Source organism: Sarcophilus harrisii, chromosome 4, assembly GCF_902635505.1.
Source record: "Sarcophilus harrisii chromosome 4, mSarHar1.11, whole genome shotgun sequence".
Classification (NCBI taxonomy): domain Eukaryota; kingdom Metazoa; phylum Chordata; class Mammalia; order Dasyuromorphia; family Dasyuridae; genus Sarcophilus; species Sarcophilus harrisii.
In genome coordinates this window covers 359,417,227-359,445,177 of record NC_045429.1, presented here as the reverse complement: position 1 = coordinate 359,445,177, position 27,951 = coordinate 359,417,227, and the positions used below count along the sequence as shown (strand labels likewise).

The following is a 27,951-nucleotide window of genomic DNA, read 5'->3' as shown; positions in this document are numbered from 1 at the left end:
GTGCTCTGTCTATTGCACCACCAAGCTACCTCAACTCTTGATTCTTTTTTAGAATTATTTGGCCTAATGATTGTTTTTATACCAGTATTTGAACATGAGTATTTTAATTCTTCCCAGCTCCTCTCCCCAACTTAGATATAAATATCATGGAAGAAAGTTTCAGGTTTTGATTTTTCTCTCCAGAATTGCTAGTATACAAATTCCATGAGTAAATAAAAGTATTATGAAAAGATTTAATTCAACAAAACTAAGGGGATCAATGCATAAGAAAAGTTGTGATTAACTTTTAAGAATCTCATTTAGTCAACAGTTTCTCTCAAACAGATTGCTGCCTGACAACAATAGCTAAACTGGGTGAAAAAGTTAAGCATTTGCCTATTCTATGACTAACAGATCTCATCTCTGCACTCCCTCTTCCTCTCCCCACTTCCCTCCACTTCTCCCAGTCATTGTTAAAAAGGAACTCAGTATTATCAGATCCTGGGCTAGACAGTCCACGTACATCACCTGTGATCATGGCTAAAATGCCCCAGCACCATCGGCGACAAGGCTCAGATACAACTGTTCTACCCACTACTGAGCAGGTGAGCCACTCCAATGCTTCTCCTTTACTTTTCTCAAAGCTGACAGTCTGGATCTCATCACTAAACAACCTTGTGTAGTCTTATTAGAGAGATAAAATCTTTGTCCTCTCCAAAGTGATCTTTATTTTTTTATTATTTCCCAGAGCTCACTTTTGCCCCAAAGGCATATTCCCCTTAGAAGGTTGTAAGTTCCTTGAGAGTCATTTATTCCAGGGCCTAAAACACTGTATAGAACACGCCAAATGTTTATTCTTATAGTTGAGACAAAAGGGCATTTCATAAAAGTTATATGTATGTTGAGGGTAAGAGTATGTATTTGGTGTGGAAGGGGAAAAAAGGGTACCTGGGAAAAGTGTGACTCAGCCAGGGTAAACTGGCTTCTTTTTTTTCTCTTTAATCAATTTAGGAAGTATAATCAGTATAGCATGGTAGATAATAGAGGTCTTGTGATCTCATTGGTATGAAATTTACTCTCAGATAAGCAGATTCTCTCTGGGTCAGCACTTTCATTGCACCTTACGTTCTTAGAAACCCAACCAGAACACTGAATGGATTAAGGGACTGGCCAGTGTATTGTCAGGTGGGATTTAGACCCCAGTTCTCCTAGCTTCGAGGTTAGCACTCTCCATGCCCCTATGTGGCCTCTCACATTATTTGGTTTTTAAGTCCATTCAGCACACATGTATTAAGTGCCTATTGTGTATGATAAAATTTGGGGAATGCAAGCATAAGTCTTTATTTCTGCTATACCAAATAAATGTAAGAAAGTTAGATTGAAGAGGGAGAAGTTAGAACTAGGGAATAATTAGTAATTATAGGAGAAAAGTAATGAGAATGTGAACTACTAGAATAGAAAGAAAGAAATAGTTTATAAATGCAATAGATTGACACAGAAATAGTGTCAACAGGCCCTGGCAATTGATAGATGTGGAGGATGAGAGAAAATGAAAAGTTAGAAATTTTCTCAAGTTTCTAACTAAGTGGTAGAAAAAATAATAGTGTTGTCACCAGAAAATGGGAAATTTGGGTGAAGAGACAGATTTGGAAGCAGTGATGATGATCTTCAGTTTTAGATGCATTGAAAAGAGACAGAAGCACAATTTTCTTAATAGGCAGTTGAAAATTTAAGATTGGGGTTCAGGGTAACTTTAGAGAGAGTGTATCTAGATTTGAGGCACATTTGTACAATTAGGATAATTGAAACTATGTTATGAAATGAAGTCTTCAAGAAATGAAATATAGGGGGAAAAGAGTAAAAGAAAAAAGATGATAGTAAACATTTAAAGTTAATCTCATTTGGCTTGAAATGTTGAGTTGAAGCCAAATTAGATGAAATGTAATCAACAGAAATAACAACAGATTTACATTTAAGTAAAATTAAATTACTTCCACAAATATGGGCTAGAAAAGACTTTAATCCATAGGGAAAAGTTTGAGGTGACAGAGGAAGAAATATTTTAATTGACCAGAGGCTTAGTGTGTGAATCAGTAATGTGATGTAGCTTCTAACAAAGCCCAAAAAGCTATAGATCAAATTAGTCCTGTTGTCATATAAAGATCTAGGAAGTTTTTATCCCACAGAACTCTGCAGTGGTCAGTTTTCTCATTGTACTATTTGTGAAGATCAAATTAGATAAGCATGTAAATCAGTTTATAGATTTTTAAAATGCTGCATTAATGTAGTGATCATCTTTACAATTATAATATAACTAGAGTAGTGGAATATTCAAAAATGCCTCTAGAATTGGGTTAGTGGTAAGAAGCATGCCTACTTAGGATGTGAATCCCAGTCCCTCTTGATTAGAGATATTAAATATGTATTTGGTGGATTGATTACCTTGTTCCTCCATTAACCAAGGGAAGGATATTTTCATGGGTTTGACAGAAGATACTGTGATCTTACTGTCTTTCTTGATGTTCTTCATTATTAATCCTACAGCTGGACCCCATCCCTCTCCTCATACTTTGTAAAATGACAAGAAATCATATAGATAAAGATTGAAGGATTGATTGTTATTAGAGATTGCTTGCTTTTTGAAAATAGGTTGAGTAAGAGGAGATGTTTCATGTGGTAAAGTACTAAAGTACTTAAGTACTTGAATTTTAGTAGCCAAAACAATATACTCCTTTCCCAATGTCTGCAGAACTCAGACTTGGGTACCAAACTGAAATTACAGAAGGAGGAAGAATGAAAGACAAATTAACACATATAAAGTAATCTTCTAAAAGCCAAAATGAATACTCTGAGTTCAGGGAGATTGGACAATTTCATAAGTGCCTTAGCTTCAAAATAAGAGGGAGACATAAAAGACCTTTTTACCTCTTCTCCCGTCCTCTCCCCATGTAGCAACCTCCACTCCATAGGGGACGATTCCCTAGTAGGGAAACCAACATCTTTCCCATCCATCCCAGTGGATGTCACCAGCTTTGGCTTGCTTATTTGTTCTGAGGGACACTGCAAAGGGACCTCTGGAACTTCATTGCGCTCCACTTCACCAGGATGTCTTTCTTCCAGTGTTCCAGGAAGAAGTAACCTGGGAATATTAGTGTCAGAATTGGCTGCTCTCTTTTTCCTTCTGTGCTCCTTTTGTGCCACCCCAGATGTGAGCTGCTAGATTTCCAAGGGTCATCCCTCTAGCTCCAAGATTAGGTCAAATTACTCAGGGAAAGTTCTTGTAGCATATGAAATTTGAGCACACTTTTGAAGGGCGATAGAATCATGAATTAGCAAAAAACGATGAGAAAGCGTTACATAAAGAATGTCATGTAAAGAAATGAAGGAAGTAATCATTGGCATGTTACTTTTGCTGAATCAAACAGCCTTTTGCGAAAAAGTAAGGATTCAAGATAAAAAGAGGCAGTTGGAAAAATGACCTTGAGAACCAGTCTATAAGGAATTTAGATTAGGGACAATTGGCAATGGGGAGCTCTACGAACATTCTTGAATGAGAAAAGAATGTAGTAAAAATGAAATCTGAGAAAGGTAATAACTTGCCCAGGATTCAGAATTGAATTCAAATTCTGCTATAGACACTTAGCAGTGGTATGATCCTGGACAAGTCTTTAATCTGCCAGTTTCCTTATCTATAAATAATGGGGATTAATAATAGTATCTATCAGCCAGGGTTGTCATGAAAATAAAATAAGATCTCTCTCTAAACTTTAAAGCAATGCATACATGTTAGATACTATTTTATTTATTTATTTATTCGATTTTACAATGTCAAGAACTCAGAAATCTTATCAGAAGCTGCAGGTTTGAGATTGTTACCTATTGCCCTACTCTTGCCAGATTTCTTTCCCAGACAAGAAGAGGAACACTCTTTTTCCCTTTCTATCTTCACATATATGACCAGATTGCTCAGTGACTTGCCCTTCCAGAGATAGCTGACTCTTTTCAGGATGAAGAGAATTTTTCGTCTTTAATGGAACACTAGGAATAATAGTAAGATAAAGCATTGGTCCAGTTTTGTTTGTTTCCTTTCCTTTAATCATTAATTCCTACAACTCCCTGTTTTCCTCCAGAGTTTGGATCATAGTGCAAAGCCTTTGATTATTGGTCCAGAAGAAGATTATGATCCAGGTTATTTCAACAATGAGGTAACAGTTGCTACATTCTATCCCTTGATCACACTGTTTTCAAACTGCCTCTGAAAACAAGCTAATTTGGCTTGTAGTCGAACAATTTTTACTATTGATCAAGTGTGATGCAGGGTGGGAATTGAGAAGTCTGAAAAATGATAGGAGATATGGGTGCTATACTGGGCCAGGCCAGCCTATTTGGTACTTATATTCATCACAACTTTTCTTTTTACAGTGTGACATATTATTTCAGGACCTAGAGAAACTCAAATACCGACCTGCTCATCTTGGGGTTTTCCTGCGATATATCTTCTCTCAGGCAGATCCAAACCCTTTGGTAAGTCACATTATCTTGATCAAGTGCCTAAGTACAGTTGACATGGTATTGGATACTGAAGAGAATCATATTGGTTTCCCTATTTTATGGGAGTTATAGATTATAAAGATAGACTGGTGTAAGTTTACATGTATAGAGACAACCAAAAAAACCATACAGAGCTTAACAGTAAACGATTTTTCATATATACCTTGAAGAACTAACTGTTAAGATAGAGAATGAGGAAAAGTCCATTGCCCAAGGAAGTTGTCCCCTCTTATCCTGAAAGAAATGGAATTTTTAGACTTTTTTTTTTTTGAATGAATAGGTGAAAACAACTTAGTGGGCTGAATTTGAAGGGGGATATTTTAGATGTACTATAGCATTTGGAGACTTGGCAGGATATAAACAAACTTAGCTAGCTTTGAGAAGGTATGTCTGAAAGTAGAAGTGACAAAGTATATAAAAGGGGAGGAAGTTATAAGAGAAAATTGCTTTGTACTGTGCCTACCAGTTGGAGAAAGCAAATAGAATTAAAAGTTTAGAATATGCTTTCTATGTTATGGGATATTTGTTTCCCATGCACCAACCCCAGGTCTGTCACTAAGCAAATTCCATTTTCTTTGGGGTTGAAGGTAAATTAAATATTAGTTAAGAAGTAATAATCAGCAGCCCTGAAGTCAGGAGGACCTGCATTCAAATCTGATCTCAGACACTTTCTAGCTGTGTGACCCTGGGCAAGTCACTTAACCCCAATTTCCTGAGGAGGGGGAGGAACAAATAATAATGAACTTATACTATATGAAAGGCACATAATATTCATGAATTGCTTTAAAAGATTTGTGATTCCTTGGTATATTTCTTTATTTCTTCTAAAATAGCTCTACATGTTAGTGGATGGTCTTCATAAATTGTGACCAAAAAGAAAAACGTCATCTGATGACTTAGCCATGTAGTGATAAACCTTTCCATTTCTCTGAGCTTATTCATTCCAAAATATCAGATATATACTTTTGTAGGCTTATTCTCAGTCTTTCCAGCTTGGAAGATCCTTCTTGGGAACTTGAACTCAGATGATTAAACTGTCATCTAAGTAAAAAACCAATTCTGTAAAACTTTTGATAAATAATTTAAAGGCAAATTTTTTACTGGGAAGAATACTTAGTAGACAACATATAAATGAATACAAAAAAAAGTAATGTTAGCTTTTAAAAAATGCCCAAATACTAAGGAGTATGCCGAGTAAAGAATCAAACAAGAGTTGGAGGTAGAAGATTAATGAGAGGAGGAGGCATCCGGGAAGGTAGAGGAATATTCCTCCCACTCAGCTAACTCCTTTCTCATCTCTTCTTAGCTTTTCTACTTATGTGCAGAAGTTTACCTGCAGACATATCCTAAGGATTCCCGGGGATTAGGAAAAGCTATCTGGGCTATTTTTCTGGAAAAGAACTCGGTAAGAGAATGGGCAGTTTTGTCACCCACTTGGAACTTTGCTCTCTTTACAGCAATTTCATGTAATTTCTTGGAAGTCAAGAAAAACTAAGATTATTGATTCTGCAGATATCTATTTATACCCATGTGCCTCATAACACCATCATAATATCAGGGGGAAAAAAACTTTTTAAATTTTGAATAATTAGGCTTGATTTGCAGTCATAATGCTGCCACTTAGTAACTTTGGAAAAATCATATAAGTGCTCTGAATGTCAATATTCTCTTATAAAATGGGAACAGTAAAACTTTAATAAATCTAAGTTGGAGAGGACCTGAGAGTTCCTCTCTCATTCCTGAACAGAGATCTATTATATAAGTAATTATAAAGTTTTTGTATGAAGATCTGGGATAAAGGACAAATCACTTCCTCCTGAGACAGCCCTTTTTGGTATTGAATAACTTTATAATTTTAATTGTTGGAGTTTTTCATTATATTAAGTCTAAATTTGCCTTTTTGCAGCTTGTAATTCATTCATTGATCATAGTTTTATTCAGCAAAGCTAACCAGAACTAGTTTAAAACCATGCCTTCCATGTGATAGTCTTTGAAGAACATCTGTAACATCCTGCATTGGTCTGATCTTCTCTGAACTTAACACGCCCATTTCCTTCAACTGGCCCTCATAGGCCATAACATCAAAGCTCTTATTCTGGTTGCCTCCTTGTAGATCTAGCCCATTCAACACATTTACTAAATGTTTATTCCAAAAATTAACTTATTTCAGACATAGTCTGACCTGAGTACAATATGGATCATGATCACCTCCTTTGTTGTAAACACCAGTGAATACATTTTTTTTGGCTATCACATCACAACACTAAGAAGTCCTTCTTCTCCCTTCTTCCTCATTTTAGATCACTCAAACGCCTTCTGCTATTATCTTCTCTTTCATTTCTGCTCAGTTATAGAAGTGGTCCTTCTCCTTGCCAAGGCAAACCCAGAGGGGTTTTATATACATAAATGATCCCATTCCATCTGATGTCTCCCTTTACCATCTCCACCTTCTCATTTGTCTTCAGTCCCCTGCTTCCCTCCACCCTGCAGACACTGCCAGATCTTCCCTCCCTGCATCTGTCCAATCCTTGTTAGCTATCATCTCATGTCCCTCTTCTCTTTTGTGGCTAAACTCTTTGAGAAAGCTGTCTATGATCAGTACTTCCACCTATATTTCTTTGATTCTTGTCTGGCTTCTGACCTCATCAGTCAACCAAAACTGCCCACCTAAGTTACCAAAAAACTCTTAATTGCCAAACCCAATGGCCTTTCCTCAGTCCTCCTCTGACACGGTCAATCACATTCTCCTCCCCAATACTTTCTTCTCTCTAGGATTTTGTGACTCTCTTCTGTCCTAGCTCTTCTCTTACCCGTCTGACTGCTCCTTCTCAGCCTCCTTTGCTTGATCTTTACTTAGGTCTTGCCTGATAACTAATTGTAGGTGTCCCTTGAGACTCTGAGTGCCTTGGCACCTCTTTATACTATTTCATGTGGAGACCTCATCAGCTCTCATGAATATAGATATTATATACAGAAAATAAAGAAGAGTCATAGAATCATTTTTGTTATTTTCAAAATAACTTTTTATTTTTCCAAATACATGCAATGATTTTTTTCAACATTCACCTTTGCAAAATTTTGTGGTCCAATTTTTTCTCTCTCCTTCCTCTCCTTCTCTCCTCCCTCCTCGCCTTGACAGAAAGCAATCCACTATAAGTTAAACATGTGCAATTCTTCTAAACATATTTCCACATTTGTTGTGCTACAAAAGAAAAATCAGATCAAAAGGGGGAAAAAAACACATTAGTAAACAAATAACAGCACCACCAAAAAAAGGTAAAAATATTATGTTTTTATTTACATTCATTCTTCATAGTTCTCTCTCTGAATGTTTATGATTCTTTCTATCACAAGTCTATTGTAAGTACTTTGAATCACTTAAGTCATCTTAAAATAATAATACCTAGAAAAAAGCAAAAAGCCAAAAAAATTTCACACACAGGATTGATTTTAAAGCTATTGCTCAAACTTATGATACATAATAGAGATCTACATGTAATTTCATGCATAATCCTGACTATTTTACAAATATATATTTTCCTTTTTTGTATTGGTTGTGTTTAGAATGAAAATATATAAATTTTTTAAACTTATCAAGAAAAATCAAGAAATTATTAGCTACTATTCTTTGGGAAGAGAGAATTAACAGATGTCCAAACAATTAAAACTCTTTATTAGTAATGGAATGGAAATAGAGACATATTTAATAAGTCCTGATTTTGTTTAAAGCATTTTGCAAAATACTAATAGAAAATTGAGATAGTCTTTGCTCTGGCATTTTAATTGGTAGAGATATCACATCAGAGAGTGTTCCAGTTCATGCGAGATTGACCAAATAATAAGACAAATGACACAGCTTTGAGAACCTTGGGGAGTTAATGGCAGGGCAGATGGCCTCCTACTAAGTAAATAATTGGTCCAAAGGTTAGAGTGGAGCAGGGCTCTGAGATCCATTCAGTAAAATTGGGACCTGGAACATCAGCATTGTGTTGACGGGCTGTTCTGTGTCAAGTGAGAATTGGAAGATAGGGCAATGAATGTTAGATGGAGAGAAGTAGTGTGGTAGTAGATGGTACTCATCTGTTTTCCAGCTGCTGTTGGCTGAGACAGGAGAGAAAGTTTCTTGTGCCACGCATTGGCAGACTGGGGCAGAGGAGAAGTAATATGTCATACTTCCAAGCCAGACTGGTGATGTGTGTTTCAAATTCCTTATTGTTTCTTTTTTTTTTTTTTTTTTTTTTTTTTTTGTTCAAATGTTCTTAAATATATCTTGATACAAGTATCATTTCTTATTCCTTCAGTTGATCTTCATCCAAATGCTATTTGTTATTCTTAATCCTTTATGGTTCCTAAATTCCCTCATATAAGGCTTCTGGTGATAAGGGAACATGCTATTTAATAAGAATGTGTTGGCAACAATTAAAAAGATTATATGATGATGGATGGATGGTGCTCTTTTCAATAATATGATTCAGGCCAATTCCAATGCACTTGTGATGGAGGGAGCCGTCTGCATCCAGAGGGAGTACTGTATAATTGAGTGTGGTTCACCACAGCATTCTCACTCTTTTTTTTTGTTTGTTTGCTTGCATTTTGTTTTCTTTCTTTTGTTTTTTTCTTTTTGATTTGATTTTGTGTGTGTGTGTGTGTGTGTGTAGCAAGATAATTTTATATGTATACGTATATTGGATTTAACATATATTGGATTCCTTGTCATGGGAAGGAGGTGAGGGAAATTTGGAACACAAGATTTTGCAAGGGTCAGTGTTAAAATTATCCATGACATTTTGAAAATAAAACCCTTGTAATTTTTAAAAAGGGAGGCGGAGCCAAGATGGTGGAGAGTAGACATGTCTCTATCTGATCTCCTCCGAGCTTACCTCAGAGCAACAGCAGATCAAACATCTGAACTGATTTTGGAATGTCAGAACCCACAAATATTTGAGTACAACAAATTTCCAGATGAAGATACTTTGAAAGAACTTCAGAGAAGGTATGTTTCAATCAGGCAGAGGGAGAGACTGCTGAGCCAAGATTGCAGACCATGGAGCCCAGGGCAAGGAACTTGGGGGGCGGGGGGGGGGGAAAGATGAGGAGCCAGGGCCGTGCACTTACTGGGGAAGCTACTCTGAGGCTCTTAGGCTACTCTATTCTGGTTCCAAGCTGGTGGATCAGCAGATTATCTTTAAGATACTCAAAGCAAATACAAAAGGCAAACTATGTGCCCCTGAACCCTATATGAATGGGACCTGGCCACACCTAGCCAGCACCCAGAGTCAGTCAGCAGCACTGGCGCCAGGGCAAACTAAAGCAGCTGTTGCCCTTTTGCCTTAAGAGCAGACCTCAGTCTTTTAAAAAAAAAAATGAGTAAAAAAGCAAAGAGCTCTGACCATAGACAGTTTTTATGGAGAAAAAGAAGAATATACCTCATACCCTGAAGATCCTAAAGGCAAATCAGCTCCAAATGAAGCCACAAAGGGTGATAGGAGTTGGTCTCCATCTCACAAGACTCTCTTGGAAGAATTCAGGAAGGATCTTAAAAAAGAGTTAGAAGAAAAATGAGAAAAGGAAATGAGATCTTTGCAAGAGAATATAGAAAAGGAAAAATAGAAATTATCTGAAGAAAACTTTTTAAAAATACATTTGATGAAATGGAAAAGGAAAATAACTCTTTACAAAATAGATTTCATGAAATGGAAAAAACATATAACTCCTTACAAAATAGATATGAAAAAGAAATCAATTCATTGAAAAGCAGAATTTGTGAAATGGGGGGGAATGCAATGAGCAAAACACCTTAATTGGGCAGATGCAAAAGAAGATTGATTCACTAAAAATTAGAATTGAACAAATAGAAGTGAATGACTTGATGAGACTTCAACAATCAGTCAAACAAAACCCAAAAAATGAAAAAAAATAGATGAAAATGGAAAAACAACTGACTTGTAAAATAGATGTAGGAGAGACAATCTAAGAATTATTAAACTTTCTAAAAACCATAATGAAAAAAAGAGCCTAGATATTATCTTTCAGGAAATCATCAAGGAAAACTGCCCAATTGTTAGAACCAGAGAGTAAAATAGCCATTGAAAGAATTCACTGATCACCTGAAAAAAACCTCAAAAGGAAAACTCCATGGAACATTGTAGCTAAATTTCAGAATTACCAAATCAAGAAGAAAATATTGCAGGCAGCCAGAAGGAAACAATTCAGATATTGAGGATCCACAATCAGGATTACCCAAAACTTTGCAGCTTCCACTTTAAAAGATTGAAGGGCATGGAATCTGCTGTTTTGAAAGGCAAAGGAACTTCGATTGCAGCCAAGAATGAATTTTCCAGCAAAATTGAGCATCATCATTCAGGAAAAAAGATGCACATTCAATGAAACAGGTGAATTTCATCTATTTTTGATGAAAAGACCAGAGCTGAATAAAAAATTGATCTTCAAATACAGAACTCGAGAAGCATAAAAAAGTAAAAAGGAAAGAAAAAATAACTTTCTTTTAAAAATTAAAAATATCCCTATATGGGAAGATGATTTGTTTAATTCTTGAGATGTACATTTCTACTTAGAGAGTGCAGATATAAATTGATTTTATTGTGATGATTTAAAAAAGAAACTAGAGGAAGAAATGTAATTCTACTGGAAGAAGAGGAAAATGGAGTTAAAATGGGGTAAAATACATCTCATGAGGAGGCAAAAAAGACCTATTACAGTCGAGGTAAAGAGGGGGGGAGGGGGATGAACATTGTGTGAATCTTATTCTCATCAGATTTGGCTCAGAGAGAATATCAGGCAAATAAGCCTTCTTCACAAAGAAGTTTGTTTCACCTTCTAGGAAAGTAGGAGGGGAAGGGAGAAAGGAAAGAGAGTGATTAATAGAAGGGAGAACAGAAGTAGAAGGGGAAAGGTATAAGAGAGTGGAGGGCTATTTGCGGGAGGGGGTGATCAGTAACAGCATAGTGGGGAGAAGGGCAATGGGGAAAGGGAAGAGAAAAATATAATTATGGATAAACAAGATGCCAGGAAATACAGAGTTAGTAATCTCTGAATGGGATAAACTCTCCCATAAAACAGAAGCAGATAGCAGACTGGATTAAAAGCCAGAATCCTAATTTGTTTATAAGAAACTAATTTAAAACATTTAGAGTAAATGTAAAGGGCTGGAGCAGAATCTGTTATGTTTCAGCTGAGGTGAAAAAAAAAAAAAAAGAGTAGGGATAGCAATCCTGATCTCAGATCAAGCAAAAGCAAAAATAGATCTAATTAAAAGAAATAAGGAAGGAAACTACATGCTACTTAAAGGCAATATAGAAATTTATGAAGAAATGTTAATACTAAATATATATTCACCAAGTGGTATAGCATCCAAATTCCTAGAAGAAAAGTTAAGAGCTGTAAGAAGAATTAGACAGCAAAACTATACTAGTGAGAGATCTCAATCTTGCTCTCTCAGAACTAGATAAATTGAACCACAGAATAAATAAGAAAGAAGGTAAAGCGGTAAATAGAATCCTGGAAAAGTTAGGAATGATAGATCTTTGGAAAGAATTGAATGGAGACAGAAAGGAATATACTTTTTTTCTTGGCAGTACATGGAATCTATACAAAAATTGACCACGTGTTAGGGCATAAAAATCTCAAGATCAAATGCATTTTTCTCAGATCATGATGAAATAAAAATTGCATGCAATAAAAGGCCAGGGGAAAATAGACCAAAAATTAATTGGAAACGAAATAATCTAATCCTAAAGAATGAGTAGGTGAAACAGCAAATCATAGACACAATAATTTCATCTGAGAGAATGACAACAGTGAGACAATATACCAACATTTGTGGGATGTTATTAGGGGAAATTTTATGTATCTAGATGTTTACTTGCATAAGATAAAGAGAAGATCAATAAATTGGGTTTGCAACTAAAAAAGCTATAAAAAGAACAAATTAATCCCCCCCCCCCAATTAAATACCAAATTTGAAATTCTGAAAATAAAAGGGGAGATTAGTAATATTGAAAGTAAGGAAACTATTGAATTAATAAATAAAACTAAAAGTTGGTTTTATGAAAAAAGTCAACAAAATAGATAAACCTTTAGTCAATTTGAATAGGAAAAGGAAATAAGAAAATCAAATTGTTCCAGTCTCAAAAATGAAAAGGGAAAATTTCACCAATGAAGAAGAAATCAGAGCAATAATTAGGAGTTATTTTGTCCAACTATATGTCAGTTTGGTAATCTAAGTGAAATGGTGGAATACCTACAAAAATAAAGATTAACAGAAGAAGAAATAAATTACTTGAATTAGTCCCATTTTAGAAAAAGAAATAAAATAAGGTATTAATCAACTCCCTAAGAAAAAATCTCCAGAGTAAGATGGAGTTACATGTGAATTCTATCAAATATTTAAAGAAAAATTAATTCCAGTACAATGTAAACTATTTTTAAAAATAGGGAAAGGAGTCCTACCAAATTCGTTTTATGACATAAATATGGTATCTAAATCAGGTAGAGTAAAAACAAAGAAAATTATAGACAAATTTCCCTTATGAATATTGATGCAAAAATATTAAATAAAATATTAGCAAAATGATTACAGAAAGTCATCCCTACACCACAACCAAGTAGGATTTATACCTTTATATATTTATTGGGATATTGGTGTATGTATATATATATATATATATATATATATATATATATACATATACATATACATATACATACACACACACACACACACATACACATACACCAAGTAGGAATGCAGGGCTGGTTCAATATTAGGAAAACTATTAGCATAATTGAATATTTCAATAACCAAACTGACAAAAATCATATCTTATTTCAATAGATGCAGAAAAAGCATTTGATAAAATCCAATACCCATTCCTATTAAAAATACCAGAGAGTATAGGAATAAATGGAGTTTTCCTTAAAATGATCAGTAGCATCTATTTAAAACCATCAGCAAGCATCACATGTAAGGGGCACAAATTGGAACCATTCCCAATGAGATCAGGAATGAAAAAAGGTTGCCCACTATCACCAATACTATTCAATATTGTACTAGAAATGTTAGCTTTGGCAGTAAGAGAAGAAAAAGATTAAAGGAATTATCACTCTTTGAACATGATATCGTGGTATACTTAGAGTCCTAGAAAATCAACTAAAAGACTACTTACTAAGAACAATTCACAACTTTAGCAATGTTGCAGGATACAAAATAAATTCACATAAATCATCAACATTTTTATATATTACCAACAAAGTTCATCAGCAAGAAATACAAAAAGAAATTCCATTTAAAATAATTGTCGATAGAATAAAATATTTGGGAGTCTGCCAAGGGCAAGTCAGGAATGATATGAATACAATTACAAAACACTTTCCATACAAATAAAGTTAGATCTAAGCAATTGGAAAAATATCAAGTGCTCATAGGAAGAGCAAGCGAATATAATAAAAATAACAATAATATCTAAATTAATCTACTTAATGCCATATGAATCAAACTCCCTAGAAATTATTTACAGATCTAGAAAAAATAATAGCAGAGTTCATCTGGAAGAACAAAAGGTCAAGAATTTCAAAGGAATTAATGAAAAAAAAAACATGCCAGTGAAGATGGCTTGACTGTGCCAGACCTAAAACTGTATTATAAAGCAGAGGTCACCAAGCTAAGAAATAGAGAAGTCGACCAGTGGAGTAGGTGAAGTTCACAGAGCAAAATAGTCAATGACTAGAGCAGTCTAGTGTCTGACAAACCCAAAGACTCACCCTTTTGGGATAAGAACTCACTATTTGACAAAAACTGCAGGTAAAATTGGCAGCTAGTATGGCAGAAACTAGGCATTAACCCACACAGAATACCCTATACCAAGATAAGGTCGAAATAGATTCATGATGTAGACATAAAGAATGATATTATAAACAAATTAGAAGAACAGATAGTGTACCTCTCAGATGTGTGGAAGCAGAAGGAATTTGTGACCAAAGAAGAACTGGAATATATCATTGAAAACAAAATAGATAATTTTGATTATGTTGTTTAAAAGTTTTCTACAAACAGAATTAATATAGACAAGATTAGAAGGGAAGCAATAAAGTGGAGAAACATTTTTATATTTAAGAGTTCTGATAAAGGCCTCATTCTAAAATATATAGAGTATTAACTCAAATTTATAAGAATTCAAGCCATTCTCCAACTGATATATCTAAAGGATATGAACAATTTTCAGAGGAAGAAATTAAAGCTTGGGCAGCTAGGTGGCGCAGTGGGTAGAGCACCATCCCTGAAGTCAGGAGGACCTGAGTTCAAATGTGGCCTCAGATGCTTAACACATCCTAGCTGTGTGACCCTGGGCAAGTTACTCAACCCCAATTGCCTCAGCAGCAAAAAAAAAAAAAAAAAAAAAAAAAAAATTTAAACCATTTCTAATCATATGAAAAGGTACCCTGAATTATTACTGATTAAAGAAATGTAAATTAAGAGGACTCTGAGGTACCACTACACACCTGTCAGATTGGCTAAGATAACAAGAAAAAAATAATGATGAATGTTGGAGGGGATGTGGGAAAACTGGGACATTGATACATTGTTGGCGGGACTGTGAACGGATCCAACCATTCTGGAGAGCCATGTGGAACTATGCTCAAAAAGTTATCCAACCTTTGATCCAGCAATGTTTCTACTGGGCTTATATCCCAAAGAGAGATCTTAAAGAAGGGAAAGGGACCTGTCTGTGCAAGAATGTTTGTAGCAGCCCTCTTTATAGTGGCCAGAAACTGGAAACTGAATGGATGCCCATTAATTGGAGAACGGCTGAATAAATTATGATATATGGATGGAATAGTAGTATTGTTGTATAAAACATGACCAGTAGATGATTCCAAGGAGGCTTGTAGAGACTTAGATGAATTGATGTTGAGTGAAGTGAATTAGAACCATTTTGCAATAGCAAAATTATACTATGATCAGTTCTGATGGACGTGGCTCTTTTCAACATCAAGAGTTTTCCAATGATCTTGTGTTGAAGAGAGCCATCTACACCCAGATAGAGAACTGTGGGAATTGGGTATGAATCACAACATAGCATTTTCACTTTTGTTGTTGCTTGCATTTTATTTTCTTTCTCATTTTTTTCCTTTTTGATTTGATTTTGTGCAGCAAGATAATTGTATAAGTATATGCATATATTGGTTTTAATATATATTTTTATCATGTTTAACATATATTGTATTACTTACCATCTGGGGAAGGGGATGTAGGAAAGAGGGGGAAATTAGAATATAAGGTTTTACAAGGGTTAATGTTGAAAAATTATCCATGCATGTTTTGAAAATAAAAAACTTTAATAAAAAAAAAACAAACAAAAAAAGAATATGTTTGCAGAATGACAAAGTAAAATCATATGGAGTTCTTGCAAGTACAGTACAACATGGATAGTGTTAACCTGTGGTTTTCTGAGTCAATATATGGTCAAAAAGGATCCATTTCCATTTGATTTTGACAACCCTGATCTAGACCAACTTGTACTTGAGAGAGAATCCCTTCCACAACATTTAACCTATATTCCAGGATCTCCATCCAGTGATTTTGAATTCACTGCCTGCTGAAGTGACTTGCTCTGCTTTTGGATAAATCTAATTATTATTAAGTTCTGTTACATCAAGCTGCATCTTCCACCCATTGCTTCTGTGTGGAGCCAAACAGAAAAATATAATTATTCTTTCAAATGATAGTTCTTTAAATATCATGTTCCCAAGTTCTCTCCTTTAAGCGCATGTTCTCTCTCTCTCTCTTTCTTTCTCTCTCAACTTCCATATACATATAGTTTCAGCAAACTTATATACATACACACACACACACACACACACATAGAGTTTTAAGCCTCATGATTTTAAAATGTTCTTTGGATTCTTATTATCAATGGATTTAGCTTATCAATATCCTGTGTATTATATGGTCTCCAGAATTGAACACAAATCTCCTGATGTGGTTCAACTAGTACAGGGTATAGCAAAGCTAACACCTTTTTTAGTTCTGATCACTGGGCTTCCGTTCACACCGCTCAAATTTGTATTATATTCATTTGCTTCGTGTGGTCTATTGATTCACTTTCAAAATAGTTACATTTTATTTTTTTTTTAGTCAGCAGATATGTGCTTAATAACCCTTATCAACATTGAGAATGAAAGAGACAGAAATGTCTAATCAAGCAAAACAAATTTTTGCATTGGCCATATCCATATCCAAAAGGCAAATGAAATCTTCCCAGTTTTCTTTGAACCATTTCCAACATCATTTATTCTTACACAAGAGTATTCTATTTATATATATATATATTCTCTCATATATATATATACACACACACACACACACAGACACACACCCCATCACACCATTCCCCAGTTGATAGCCATATCCTCAGATTCTCATTCTTTGCCACCTCAGGAAAAAAAAAAAACCAGAAATAATTTTGTGCCTCCTTAGTTATGAGTTTGGTTAGAACCAATCTGTCACCTTTTCTTTTTCTTATTTCCCCTTTGTCCTTTTTCATCTTTCCTTCTTGAACGAAATGTATTTTTGTGCCCAATAATGTGTACTCTTTATGTTCTTTGACTATTCAGATTAGAGGTTCATGGGTTAGCTGCTCTCTCCCTTGTTTGTATAGATGTCAGCTTGTATACCTTAATTATGTGAAATAATTTTCCCTAACCTTTTCCTTTCCCTCTTTCCCTGTATTCTCCCCAGTATGTTTTTCTTCCTTTCTCTGTTCTTAAGATCATCAAGACATAACAGAACCACTCCATAGCATTGGATAATTAGATTGTGTGTATGATCTTTCATGACATTAGGGTTCAGATATGTATTATCTTGCCATAGTAGAATATAAGCAGTTTTTTCCTTGTTTAGGCCCTTGTTCTTAATTATTCATGTTTATATTTTTTATGTTTTTCTTACATTACATTTCTTACAATTGGAATTGTATTTTCTACACAGCTCTGATCTTCTGGAATGCTCTTATTTCATTAAAAGTCAATTTTTCTTCCATAAAATTATGCCCAGTTTTTCTGGGAGTTAATTCTGTCCGTAAGTCTGTGTCATTTGCCTTCTGGAATGTTGTATTCCAGGCTTTCCATTCCTTTATACTGATCACTTCAAAATCATGTGTGATCCTGACTATGAATTCTTTCTTTCTCACTACTTGCAGTTTTTTTTCTTAGACTTAGAAACTCTGGATTTTGGCTGTGATACTCTTGAATGTTTTCAGTTTAGGGATTATTTCAAGAAGTGATTGGTGGATTATTCCTTTTTCTATTTTGTTCTAAGAGATATCTAGGCTCCTTTTCTGATCATGGTGTTCAGATAATCCATTTAATGAGTTTTAAATTTTTTCTCTCTGAATTGTTTTTCAGATCTGTTTTTTCTAGGAGATACTTTAAAATTTATTTATTTATTTGGTATATTTTTGATTTTGTCGTATGTAGTCATTGCTTTTGTTTGGTCCATTTTACATTTTAAGAAGTTTTATTTCTTGCAAAAATTGATATGCCTCTTGTGCTAAGGTATTCATTCTCTTTCTGATTTTTTTTCTTCTATAGCTCTCATTTCTTTTCTAGTCTTTCCCTTTAATACTTTCATTTCATTGATAAAAATATTAACTTTTTAAAAATCCTGCTTCATTTCTTCCAGAAATTCCAGTTGAGTTTGTACATAAGCTGTATTTTTCTCTTGGGTAATTAACATTTGTAGATGTTTCAGAGTCATTCTTTTCTTCTAGGTCTTCTAGGTCTAGGCTTTTTCTTTTCTGCAGCAATAATAGCTCTTTACAATAGGATTTCTTGTCATTTGCTCATTCTTCTGCTCTCGTCCTGACTTTGGACTTGATATTAGGTCCAATCTATGCATACTTCTAGGGGGAAGGACTGAGTTAGTCCTGTTGTCAATGTTGTTTTAATACAGGCTCTCAGGGACAGTTGTGTGACCTGTGTGTTTTCTGTTTTCTCAAAGTGGTCTGTTGCAAGTAAAAGGTTTGACTCCCTCATCTGATGTTTGCATGTTCCCAGCGTGCGTTTGTGTTTGAGCAACAGCAGAGTGCTTCTGGACTCATCCTCTGTAAAACACCTGGAAATCTCTATGATTCAGAGTAATGGAAGTGCAAGCTTCCCTCTGGACTAGAAATCCTGCCCTGTCTATTCCTTCTTGGGCATCATACAAGGCTAGAAATTGAAACTGAAAACTCTCTCCTCCTGGGATCAGAGCTATACTGTGCTCATTGCTTTTGAACTTGCATTTCTCTAGGGACAGTCTTGGACCTGCCCTTACTTAATACCCGTGAATGCTACCCCTGGGCGGAGGTCTTCCCACTCTGTCTTGGCTCTGTGATCCAGAACTAGGTAGACCATGACATAACTTTTTCCACAGCCTGCATGAGTTCTTGGTGCCTCTTTATGGATTGGAATCTGTTACATAGCCTTTCCTTTGGTGTTAGATACCTCTGCTCAGGACACTTCCTGTTCATTACAGTAAATAGTTTTCCTTTATATTTTCTGATATTACTCTACCACCTACTTCGATTTCAGCAGAAGTATCGGGGTTTGAGCCTTAGCTCCATTAATCAACTAATTGATCTTGGAAAGCTCATCTAATGTCTCTGAGCTTCGGTTTACAGCCAGAGTGGTGTACTTGCTCTCTTCTGTACATGACATTCCATTTTCTGCCCCTGTGCCCTTACACAGGCTGTCCCATGCTTAAAATCCTGTTCCTCTTTTGTTCTACATCTTCTCTAGTTGTTATATAGGAATTCTCTTACCTGATAACATTGCAGAGATCAAATAAGATTTTATACATACATATATACGCATGTATGATATATGTGTGTGTTTATACACACACACATGAAATATTTTGGAAAGTATTTTTAAAATGCAAGATGTTATTGTTTTGATAGGGTAATAGTTGAAGCAGAGATGTAATTTAACTAAGTTTAAAGGGAACTATTAAAAGTTCTTTTAGGTCTCTCAGGTTGGGTGGCCTGATCATATTTCCTTTTATTTTTCAGCCTTTAAGAGTGAAGATACCTGAAACATTACAGGCTGAGATTGGTAAGTCATCCAGTCTTATATTTCACTCTTTCCCTCAGACCCTATGGAAAATGGGCTTTAGCCTGAATTCTGGAGAAGTAAAGCATTTAAATGAAATACACTCCCTGGCCTCTGGAAGTTTACAGTTTAATATAGGCATGAGGACATGTATGAAAGTAACTTAATACATACAAAACAGCATTTTAGTAAGTATAATTGGTTTAATTGTGAGTGAAGAATGTAATTCTTTTCATTCAATTTAACAAGCATTTGTTAAGCATCCAAAATGTGTTGGGCACTATGCTAGGTGCTGGAGCTTATACTCTGTTTGGGGAAAATATGTAAGCTGGAAGTATAAAATTAGGTTTAGGGACTTGACCTATGATTTCAATGAAGCAATTCCCTTTACCAATGGGGGTTGACACCTTCTCTGCAACTCTTAGAGAGTTGCCTGGAGCTCTGAGAAAGGTCTTACAGTCAGGTTGTATCAGAGATAGGATTGAACCCAGGTCTTCTTGATTTTGAGGGCAGCTATATGTCCCGTGCCATTCTGCCTTTTGTATAATACAAAACTATCTAAAATTAATGTAAAGTAGTTCAGGGAGACGAGATTAACACTCACAAGTAGACCAGCCTCTGGAAGGAAGGGGTCCTTGATTTGAGGTTTGAAGTAAGCTAAGGCAGAGGTAGAACTCAGAAATGGGGGAGACAACCTGTACAAAGGCATAGGGCCAGGAAATTGAATGTTGTGTGCTAGGAATAGTTAATATGCCACTTTGGCTAGAATCATATGAGGGAAAACAATACAAAATCAGTCAGGAAAAAAATGGGAACCAGATTGTAAAAGGTTTTCAATGCCACTCAGTCAGTAAGTATTAAGTTCCTACTACTTTTTAGGCACTGTATAGACAGGGAGTATGTAAAAACAAAGTGAAAGCACCCCTTGGCTAGCAACTTAAGGGCTAGCAGGAGGAGAGAACATGTGCACATCTAGGTAAATACAAAAGAGATGCTAGATATGTTTGTGGGCAGCACATTACTCTGACTGGGGGGTGTCAAGAAAGGCCTCATTAGAAATGGGGATTCTTAGACCGAAGTGAGTACTTTCAGTGCAAGGTGGGAAAGGCAGGGGCAGTTCCAGAATATGTGGAGTAGATGTGTTATAAAGAGTGGTAAGAAGAACAGATTAAAAAAGGAAGGGGAAGAATTTGCAATAAGTCAAAAAAGGTAGACTGGGGCTTTGGTTCACACTTTGTATGCTGTCATAGAGACAGTACGGGGCCATTAAAGTTGTGTCTTAGGATTGTCAACCTATATGAAGTTTGAAGGGCAGAGACTGGGGAGAGCCAGGTAGGAAGCTATTGTCCAAGCCAAGAAATGATAGAAGTAGAACTGGGATTGTGGTCCTTATGAGTAAAGAATACAGTTGGAAGAATGTTGGAGAGGCTGAAGTAACAAAATTTAGGAACCAATTGACCGTACATGGTGATGTGGAATGAAGGGTGACTCTTAAGATTGTAAACCTGGAGAAGATCAGTGAAGAGGATAGGGAAAGGAAGTAATGTGGTAGAATAGACTGGGACCTGGGATTGGGGGGAGAGGGGGAGAGATGGGGAGGAGACTTGTTCCACTTTTGCCACTCATTTACTATGTAACTTTGAACAAATCATTTGTCTCTGGGTTTAGTTCCATTATTTGTAAGAAGACAACACAACACAAAAACACATGTACATGTTGTCATAAGATTTGTGTTTGGACTTGGCTCCATTGCATCATAGGTATGTAACAATGGGACTGAAATTTTTCTTCCTAGTTGGTTTTCTCATCTGTAAGATGAGAATAATCTTATTTGAATTACTTAACTCACAGGAGTGAGGAAACTGTTTTGTAAAGTTTGGAAACATTATGTAAGTATGGCTATTTTTAAATTTAGCTATTGGAGTTAATTTTCAAAACTGTAAAACAAGTCTGTAAGCTGATAGAGAAAATAAAGTCATATAAAGTCAACAAGGAAGGATTTCTTGGAGATTATTTTGAATTAGAATTAGAAAAGGAAACTATTAGTAATTTTTCAGATTCCACTCTCTTTACATAAGCTGTTCTTAATGTTCCTCTTTAATGTCTAAATGTCCAAGTGAAAAGTAGATTTGCACAAATTGAGTAAAGAGTCATGAAAATATTAAGGAATTGGGGACATATTAAAGATCTGTGCTGAGATCTTTGTAGAGTCTAGTTGTTTGTTATTGTTATTCAATCACTTGTCACTTCAGTTGAAGTTTTCTTGATAAAGATACTTTACTGTTTCCTTCTTCAGCTCATTTTATATGTAAAGAAACGAAGGCAAACAAGGAATAGTGATTTACCCAGGACCACACAGTTAGTAAGTGTCTGAGGCTGGATTTGAACTCAGATTTTCCTAATTCCAGGCTTGGCACCCTTTCTACTATACCATCTAGAGTCCCAAAGGTCTCATTAATCAGTGAATCAGTAAGCATTTATTAGATTCCTATGATGTGCCAGGCATTATACTAAGTACTTAGGATGCAAAGAAAGGCAAAAGCTTGTTTATCTCAAGGAATTCAAGGAGACTATATGCAAACAGCTAGGTAAAAATAAATTGAAGATAATTTTAGAGGAAAGGAACTGGAATTAAAGAGGGCTGGGAAGGCATCTTGTAGAGGGTCGGATATGAGTTTCAAGATCTTAAGAAACCAAATAAGCCAGATGAGGAGAGACAGAATCCCATGGATTAGCCACTTTTGTATAATACAAAACTATGTAAAATAAATGTAAAGTAGTTCAGGGAGACGAGATAAACACTAACAACTAGAACAGCCTCTGGAAGGAAGAGGTCCTTGATGTGAGCTTTGAAGTTAAGCTAGGGCAGAGATAGAACTAAGAAATGGGGGAGACAACCTGTACAAAGGCCAGGGAGAATATTTAGAGATGCATGGATCAAGTGTCTTGGTAAGGAAGCATATGGAGACCAGCATCATTGGATCACAGAGTACATGGAGGAAAATAAAGTGTTATAAGACTGGAAAGATAATGAAGGATTCAATTAAATAGGGCTTGGAGAGCCAAATACTTTTTTGTTTGATCTTGGAAGTAAGAAGAAACTACTAGAAATTTTTGAATGGAAAGGCGACATTTTTACCTGGGCTTTGGGAAGATTATTTTGATGACTGAATAGTGGATGGATGGGAATAGAGAATGACTTGAGGCAGAAAGACCAACCAGAAATTTATTGTTTTAGTCCATGTGGGAGAATGTAAGGGTTTGCACTAGAGTGGTGGCAGTGTCAGCAGAGAAAAGAGATATATGCATGAGGTGTTGGGAAGATAAAATCAGCAGGCCTCAGAGACAGATGGGATATGGGAGGATGAGAGGGAAGAGTTGAGGAAAATATCTAAGTTGTAAGCTTGAATGCTTGGGAGGATCGTGCTCTCTGCAGAAACAGGTAAGTTTGAAGAGAGGAGGAAGAGAATGAACTCAATTTTGTACATACCGAACTTGAGGTACTTCTTACAGGACTTCCATTTTCAAGATGTGCATTTGGTATTTGGAGATGGGAGTGAAGATAAGCAGAGAGGTTAAAACTGGATAAAAAAGATTATGAATCATTTAGATTGAGATATTGGAATTCACAGGAGCTGACGAGGTCTCCAAGTGAAATAGTATAAAGAGGTCCCACAGCACTCAGAGTCTCAGGGACACCTAAAGTTAGTTATCAGGCAAGACCTAGGTGAAGTTGATTATCAGGCAAAGGAGGTTGAGAAAGAGCAGTCAGAAGGGTAAGAGGAGAGCCAGGACAGAAGAGAGTCACAAAATCCTAGAGAGAAGACAGTATTGGGGAGGAGAATGTGACTGACCGTGTCAGAGGAAGACTGAGGAAAGGCCATTGGGTTTGGCAATTAAGAGTTTTTTGGTAACTTAGGTGGGCAGTTTTGGTTGACTGATGAGGTCAGAAGCCAGACAAGAGTGAAAGAAATATAGGTGGAGGTACTGATCATAGACAGCCTTGTCAAGGAGAAGGACCACTTCTATAACTGAGCAGAAATGAAAGAGAAGATAATAGCAGAAGGTGTTTGAGTGATCTAAAATGAGGAAGAGGGGAGAAGAGGGACTTCTCAGCAAATAGCTTCCCTTTTTTGTCTGCTGTTCTTGTCCTTTCTAGAGTGCTGCCTAGGTAGTAAGTGAGCCTCTTGAGGGCTAGGGGCTAATCAGTGCAAGCTTAGCCATGCAGGGAGGGGAACAGTGCTTGGCTTCTGATGAGAGGATTTAGGCTGCCTTAAGTGGAAAGTAGATTTTCTAGAAATCTTTTCCATTCTTAACCTTTGGGACCTGGCTGCACAGGCTCTGTTTTTGGTCTCAGAATGACCCAGCAGTCCAAGCCTCAGTTCTCAGGTAAGGTAAAAAGGGAAATGAGTAGGAAGATTCATAGTTTGAGGTCTTTAAGAATCATTAATGTGTCTATCATCTTCTGTATCCTGTCACTGGCAGATTTGCGCCTGCGCAACAATGAGGATATCCGTAGTGCATTGTCTGAGGCCCAAGAAGCAACTATGCCAGAGATCCAGGAACAGATTCAAGACTACAGGTGTGACAGCCATTCCTTCAGGGCCAGAAAATGGTTGGGTGTTGTTTAACAGGGTCAAGTATTGGCCAGCACAGGTCCACTAGAGGAGAATGAGCCAGAGGGTTGGTTAAGGCCGCTGAGTTCTTCAGTTTCCCTTTGGCCTTTTCCTGCAAATTTGCTTAAATGATTTTTTTTTTTTACTTAAATTTCATGTTTTTCTGATGATTTGTTTCTCATTGCTTCTGATTTTCTGTCTCTGGGTGACTCTTTTGATATATGTACATTTCTTTGTATCTTTTCCTCTGCCTCTCTTCTGTGGTTCTATCTCCCTTTGGCAGGACAAAGCGAACCATGGGCCTGGGCAGTCTCTATGGAGAAAATGACCTTCTGGATTTGGATGGGGATCCCCAGCGGGAGCGACAAATTGCTGAGAGACAATTGGCTGCTCTTGGAGATATCCTGTGAGTGTCTGGGCCCTCGTATCAAAAAACTTAGCTGTGTGTCTAAATTACCTGGGTCCTTTCCTAACCCTTTCCCTATCAACTTTTTTAGCCTTTGTTCTAGATTTAGTTCTTCTCTTTTAAAACTGATGAAATATGTCCCCTTCTCTTCTTTTAGAAGAGCAGGATTTTTTGAATGGGCTACAAGAATTTTTGAAGGAATCATAATGTATTGAGCTTATAAAATTAACCAATAGCTTTTTTAGCAGTGATGGCAAATTATAGGCTTAATTTAAAAGACTTATTTCTACCTTTGCTTTCTTAACTTCTCTAACTTTCACTATTCTTAGCCTTTTGGAAAGGGTCTCAGAATGATCCCATAAGCAGAGTCATAATGTATGATATATTTAGTGGTAATAAGCCAGGGCCAAGCTTTGAATGAGATTTTTTCCAAGGAATAATGCCCCCCTCCCTTTTCCCTCTATTCTCTTCTACCCCAACCTCAACCTTTTCCCCTTCCCCCTCTCATTTGCTTCAGAAAGCAGATGGACCTGTCTTAAGAGAAATTGAACCATTTTTAATAATCATGGCCGGAAAACTAAACTAAACTTATTAAATAGTTTCCGGAGCAGCTGCTTCTTACTATATCTGTCCAGCTCCATTTCCCAAAGCAATATAGATGCCTGTGATGTAAGTCCCAACCTCAGATTCCTCTGTGAGTGAAGATAAGTTCTTATCCAGGACCAAACTTTGCCATTAGCTAATTCTAACCTTGAGCAAATTATTTAATTTCTCTCTAAATCTTAGTTTCCTTGTTTGTAAACTGAAGAAGTTGGAATAAATGTTTTCTAAGGTCCTTTTTAGCCCTAAAAATCCATGCACACCGACTGTGTGAACTTTAGCACACTTGTTTTCACTTTTTATCAAGTGGATAAATTATCTTAGCTCTTTCTACCTGTAATTTTATATTTGTGGAAATACTTTGAGACATAAGACTAAGATAGAATAAATTAAGCCACTTATTTATAATAATGGCACTCTAATTTTTGCCAGTGTAAATCATTCTCTTTGAATGAAGTCTGAAGGTATTTTCTAATCCATCTCCTTTTACTACAACTTTAGCCCAGTTCGCTTCTTTTGGTCCTTAGTGAAAATGAAAAAGAATATTTTCTTCTTAATAACACCTTAGAAGCTTAGACATATACAAAATTTCTCTGCAAGAGACTTCTGCTGTATTCTCTCCTCCTTTAGGATGGTAGAAACATCATGATCATCTTCCCATTTTTATTGAGTGCCTCCCAGGCATCAGAGTTCTCACCCCCTGAGCCTCAAGCTGTTTCGATCACCCACCATGATCTGATCTTCCTATTAAAATTAAATTGATTAAAATGATTCCCTCCCCCTCCTCTCTGTCCTCCTCCTTTTTCAAGAAGAAATTTGCCCTCCTTCCTGTTGCTGAACATAGACCAGCTCTGCTTTGCTGCCTGAGTCATCTTTACTTCATTTCTCTCCTTGCAGGTCCAAATACGAGGAAGATCGGAGGTGAGTAAGTATATAGCATTTTCTGTTTACGTTCTTTTGATGTTGCCGTTCAGTTGTGTCTTGGGGTTAAATAGCAGTTGATTTTGAACATCTCTTTTGCTTTTTCCAGGTTACTTCTCTATGGGTAGAAGTTATCAAAAATCCAAGGTTGTTCAGTATCTCAGTTTAAATACTAAATGATCTTCATGGTCATAAAAGTTGGAAGGGTCATCTATGCCATTTTTCTGCCTGGAGGTTAAATCTGTCCAATTCTAGCTAAAACTCATAACATTTTGTCTAACCTTCATTTTGTGGTTCTAGAGAACTCTGTACTTCTATCCTGTCCCACTTCTATTCCATTGAAAGGCAAATATATTAATGATACTAAAGTGAGCACTTAGTTATCTGAATTAATAGAGGAAGAAATCAGTATTATTAAAAGAGTAGCTAATTCAAGTCATATTTTTAATTTGAAAAATATGTTGATTTTTCTTTAGCACTAAAACTGACTGCATTTTTCTTAGGAGAATGTGAATTTGCCCTTCTTGAACCATATTTATTAAGGAGGGAGGAATAGGTTTGTGTATTCAAGGAATACAAATTCATTTTGCTCCCAGAGAAGTAGAAATGTGCTGGAGAAAAAGAGGAAGCCAGTCTGAGATGAAATATTTGCTACAGATAGTATATGTAGTGTTAGTAGTTCACTTGTAGATTACTGGAACTTGACTTTAACCTCAGAGCTCTGAAAAGTTTCATTTTCCAATAGCTTTTCTTCCAACTTGTTATACTTAAGTGTCAGTGTTGGGGAATAACTAGGAGCTCCTAATAACTGATCTGGCCTATGACCATAACTGAAGCACTCTGATCAAGCACCAGACCTCACACTTTCCCTCATTCCTTTGTTTATCGAAGACTGATATTAGTAGCCTTTATTGGGGATGGGGAAGAGGGGATGGGAAAGAGGGGATGGGAGTAGAGAGATTATTAAAACCTATTGAGCTTTTTAATAAAAATCATTAAGACTGATCGACGGCTTGTCAGGCATCATAATTTTAAGTTTTAGAAGGTGCTTCTTGTTCAGGGACAGTTTGGAATAGATAATCTCTGAAGTCCCTTCTAACTCTTTCAAATTTTGTGAAAGCTATAGGAATTAAGGATTGATGTACTTTATCCATATGGACAAGTTGGATGTCATTCTGCTTTAAGAGAGATAAAGACACCATTTTCAGGTTTTTCCACATTCACTGTTCCCAAGTGGACCATCTTAGAGAAGGTTCCGAGTTCCTGAGGCTTACAATATGTTGTTGGAAAGTTTACCTTTTGCTTTGAGGTTGAAAGTCCTTGACCAATCCTCTCTTTTAAACAGTGTTTCAATGGACTTCGCTCTCAACACCTATATGAGCCATGCTGGGATCCGACTTCGAGAGACACGGCCCTCCACAGCAGAGAAATCTCAGACTCTTCCTGACAAGGATAAATGGCTACCTTTCTTCCCTAAGACTAAGAAGGTGACTTTAATGCCCCTAGGCAGTGATCTTTTAGCCAGTTTGTAAACAGGCATTTATTCTTTTTTTCCCATTTAGTAGTATTTTATTTTCTCTAACTACATGTAAAGACAATTTTAACATTCTTTTTTAACATAAAATTCTGAGTTCCAGATTTTCTCCCCTCTTTTACTTTTTCTCTTCCTAAGACAACAATTTGATATGGGTTTTGTTTGTAGAATCATCGAAAACCTATTTCTATATTAGTCAAGTTGTGAACAAAAAGAAACATGCCAAAAGGGGGGGG

General features: G+C 36.1%; 1 protein-coding gene across 12 annotated transcripts in view; it reads left to right on the top strand.

The window, feature by feature from the left end:
• Positions 1–27,951, top strand: part of ARHGEF11 (Rho guanine nucleotide exchange factor 11) — a 153,317-nt gene that overhangs the window by 96,161 nt on the left and 29,205 nt on the right. For 11 of the 12 annotated variants that reach the window (XM_031966802.1, XM_031966801.1, XM_031966800.1 and 8 more), the window contains 9 exons: positions 447–584; positions 4,110–4,184; positions 4,402–4,503; positions 5,837–5,935; positions 19,599–19,641; positions 24,124–24,220; positions 24,538–24,660; positions 26,158–26,181; positions 27,527–27,668. In XM_031966802.1, the coding sequence (XP_031822662.1) occupies positions 447–584; positions 4,110–4,184; positions 4,402–4,503; positions 5,837–5,935; positions 19,599–19,641; positions 24,124–24,220; positions 24,538–24,660; positions 26,158–26,181; positions 27,527–27,668 (843 nt within the window). The remainder of the gene's footprint in view (positions 1–446; positions 585–4,109; positions 4,185–4,401; positions 4,504–5,836; positions 5,936–19,598; positions 19,642–24,123; positions 24,221–24,537; positions 24,661–26,157; positions 26,182–27,526; positions 27,669–27,951) is intronic. The other variant, XM_031966811.1, reaches the window with a different exon arrangement.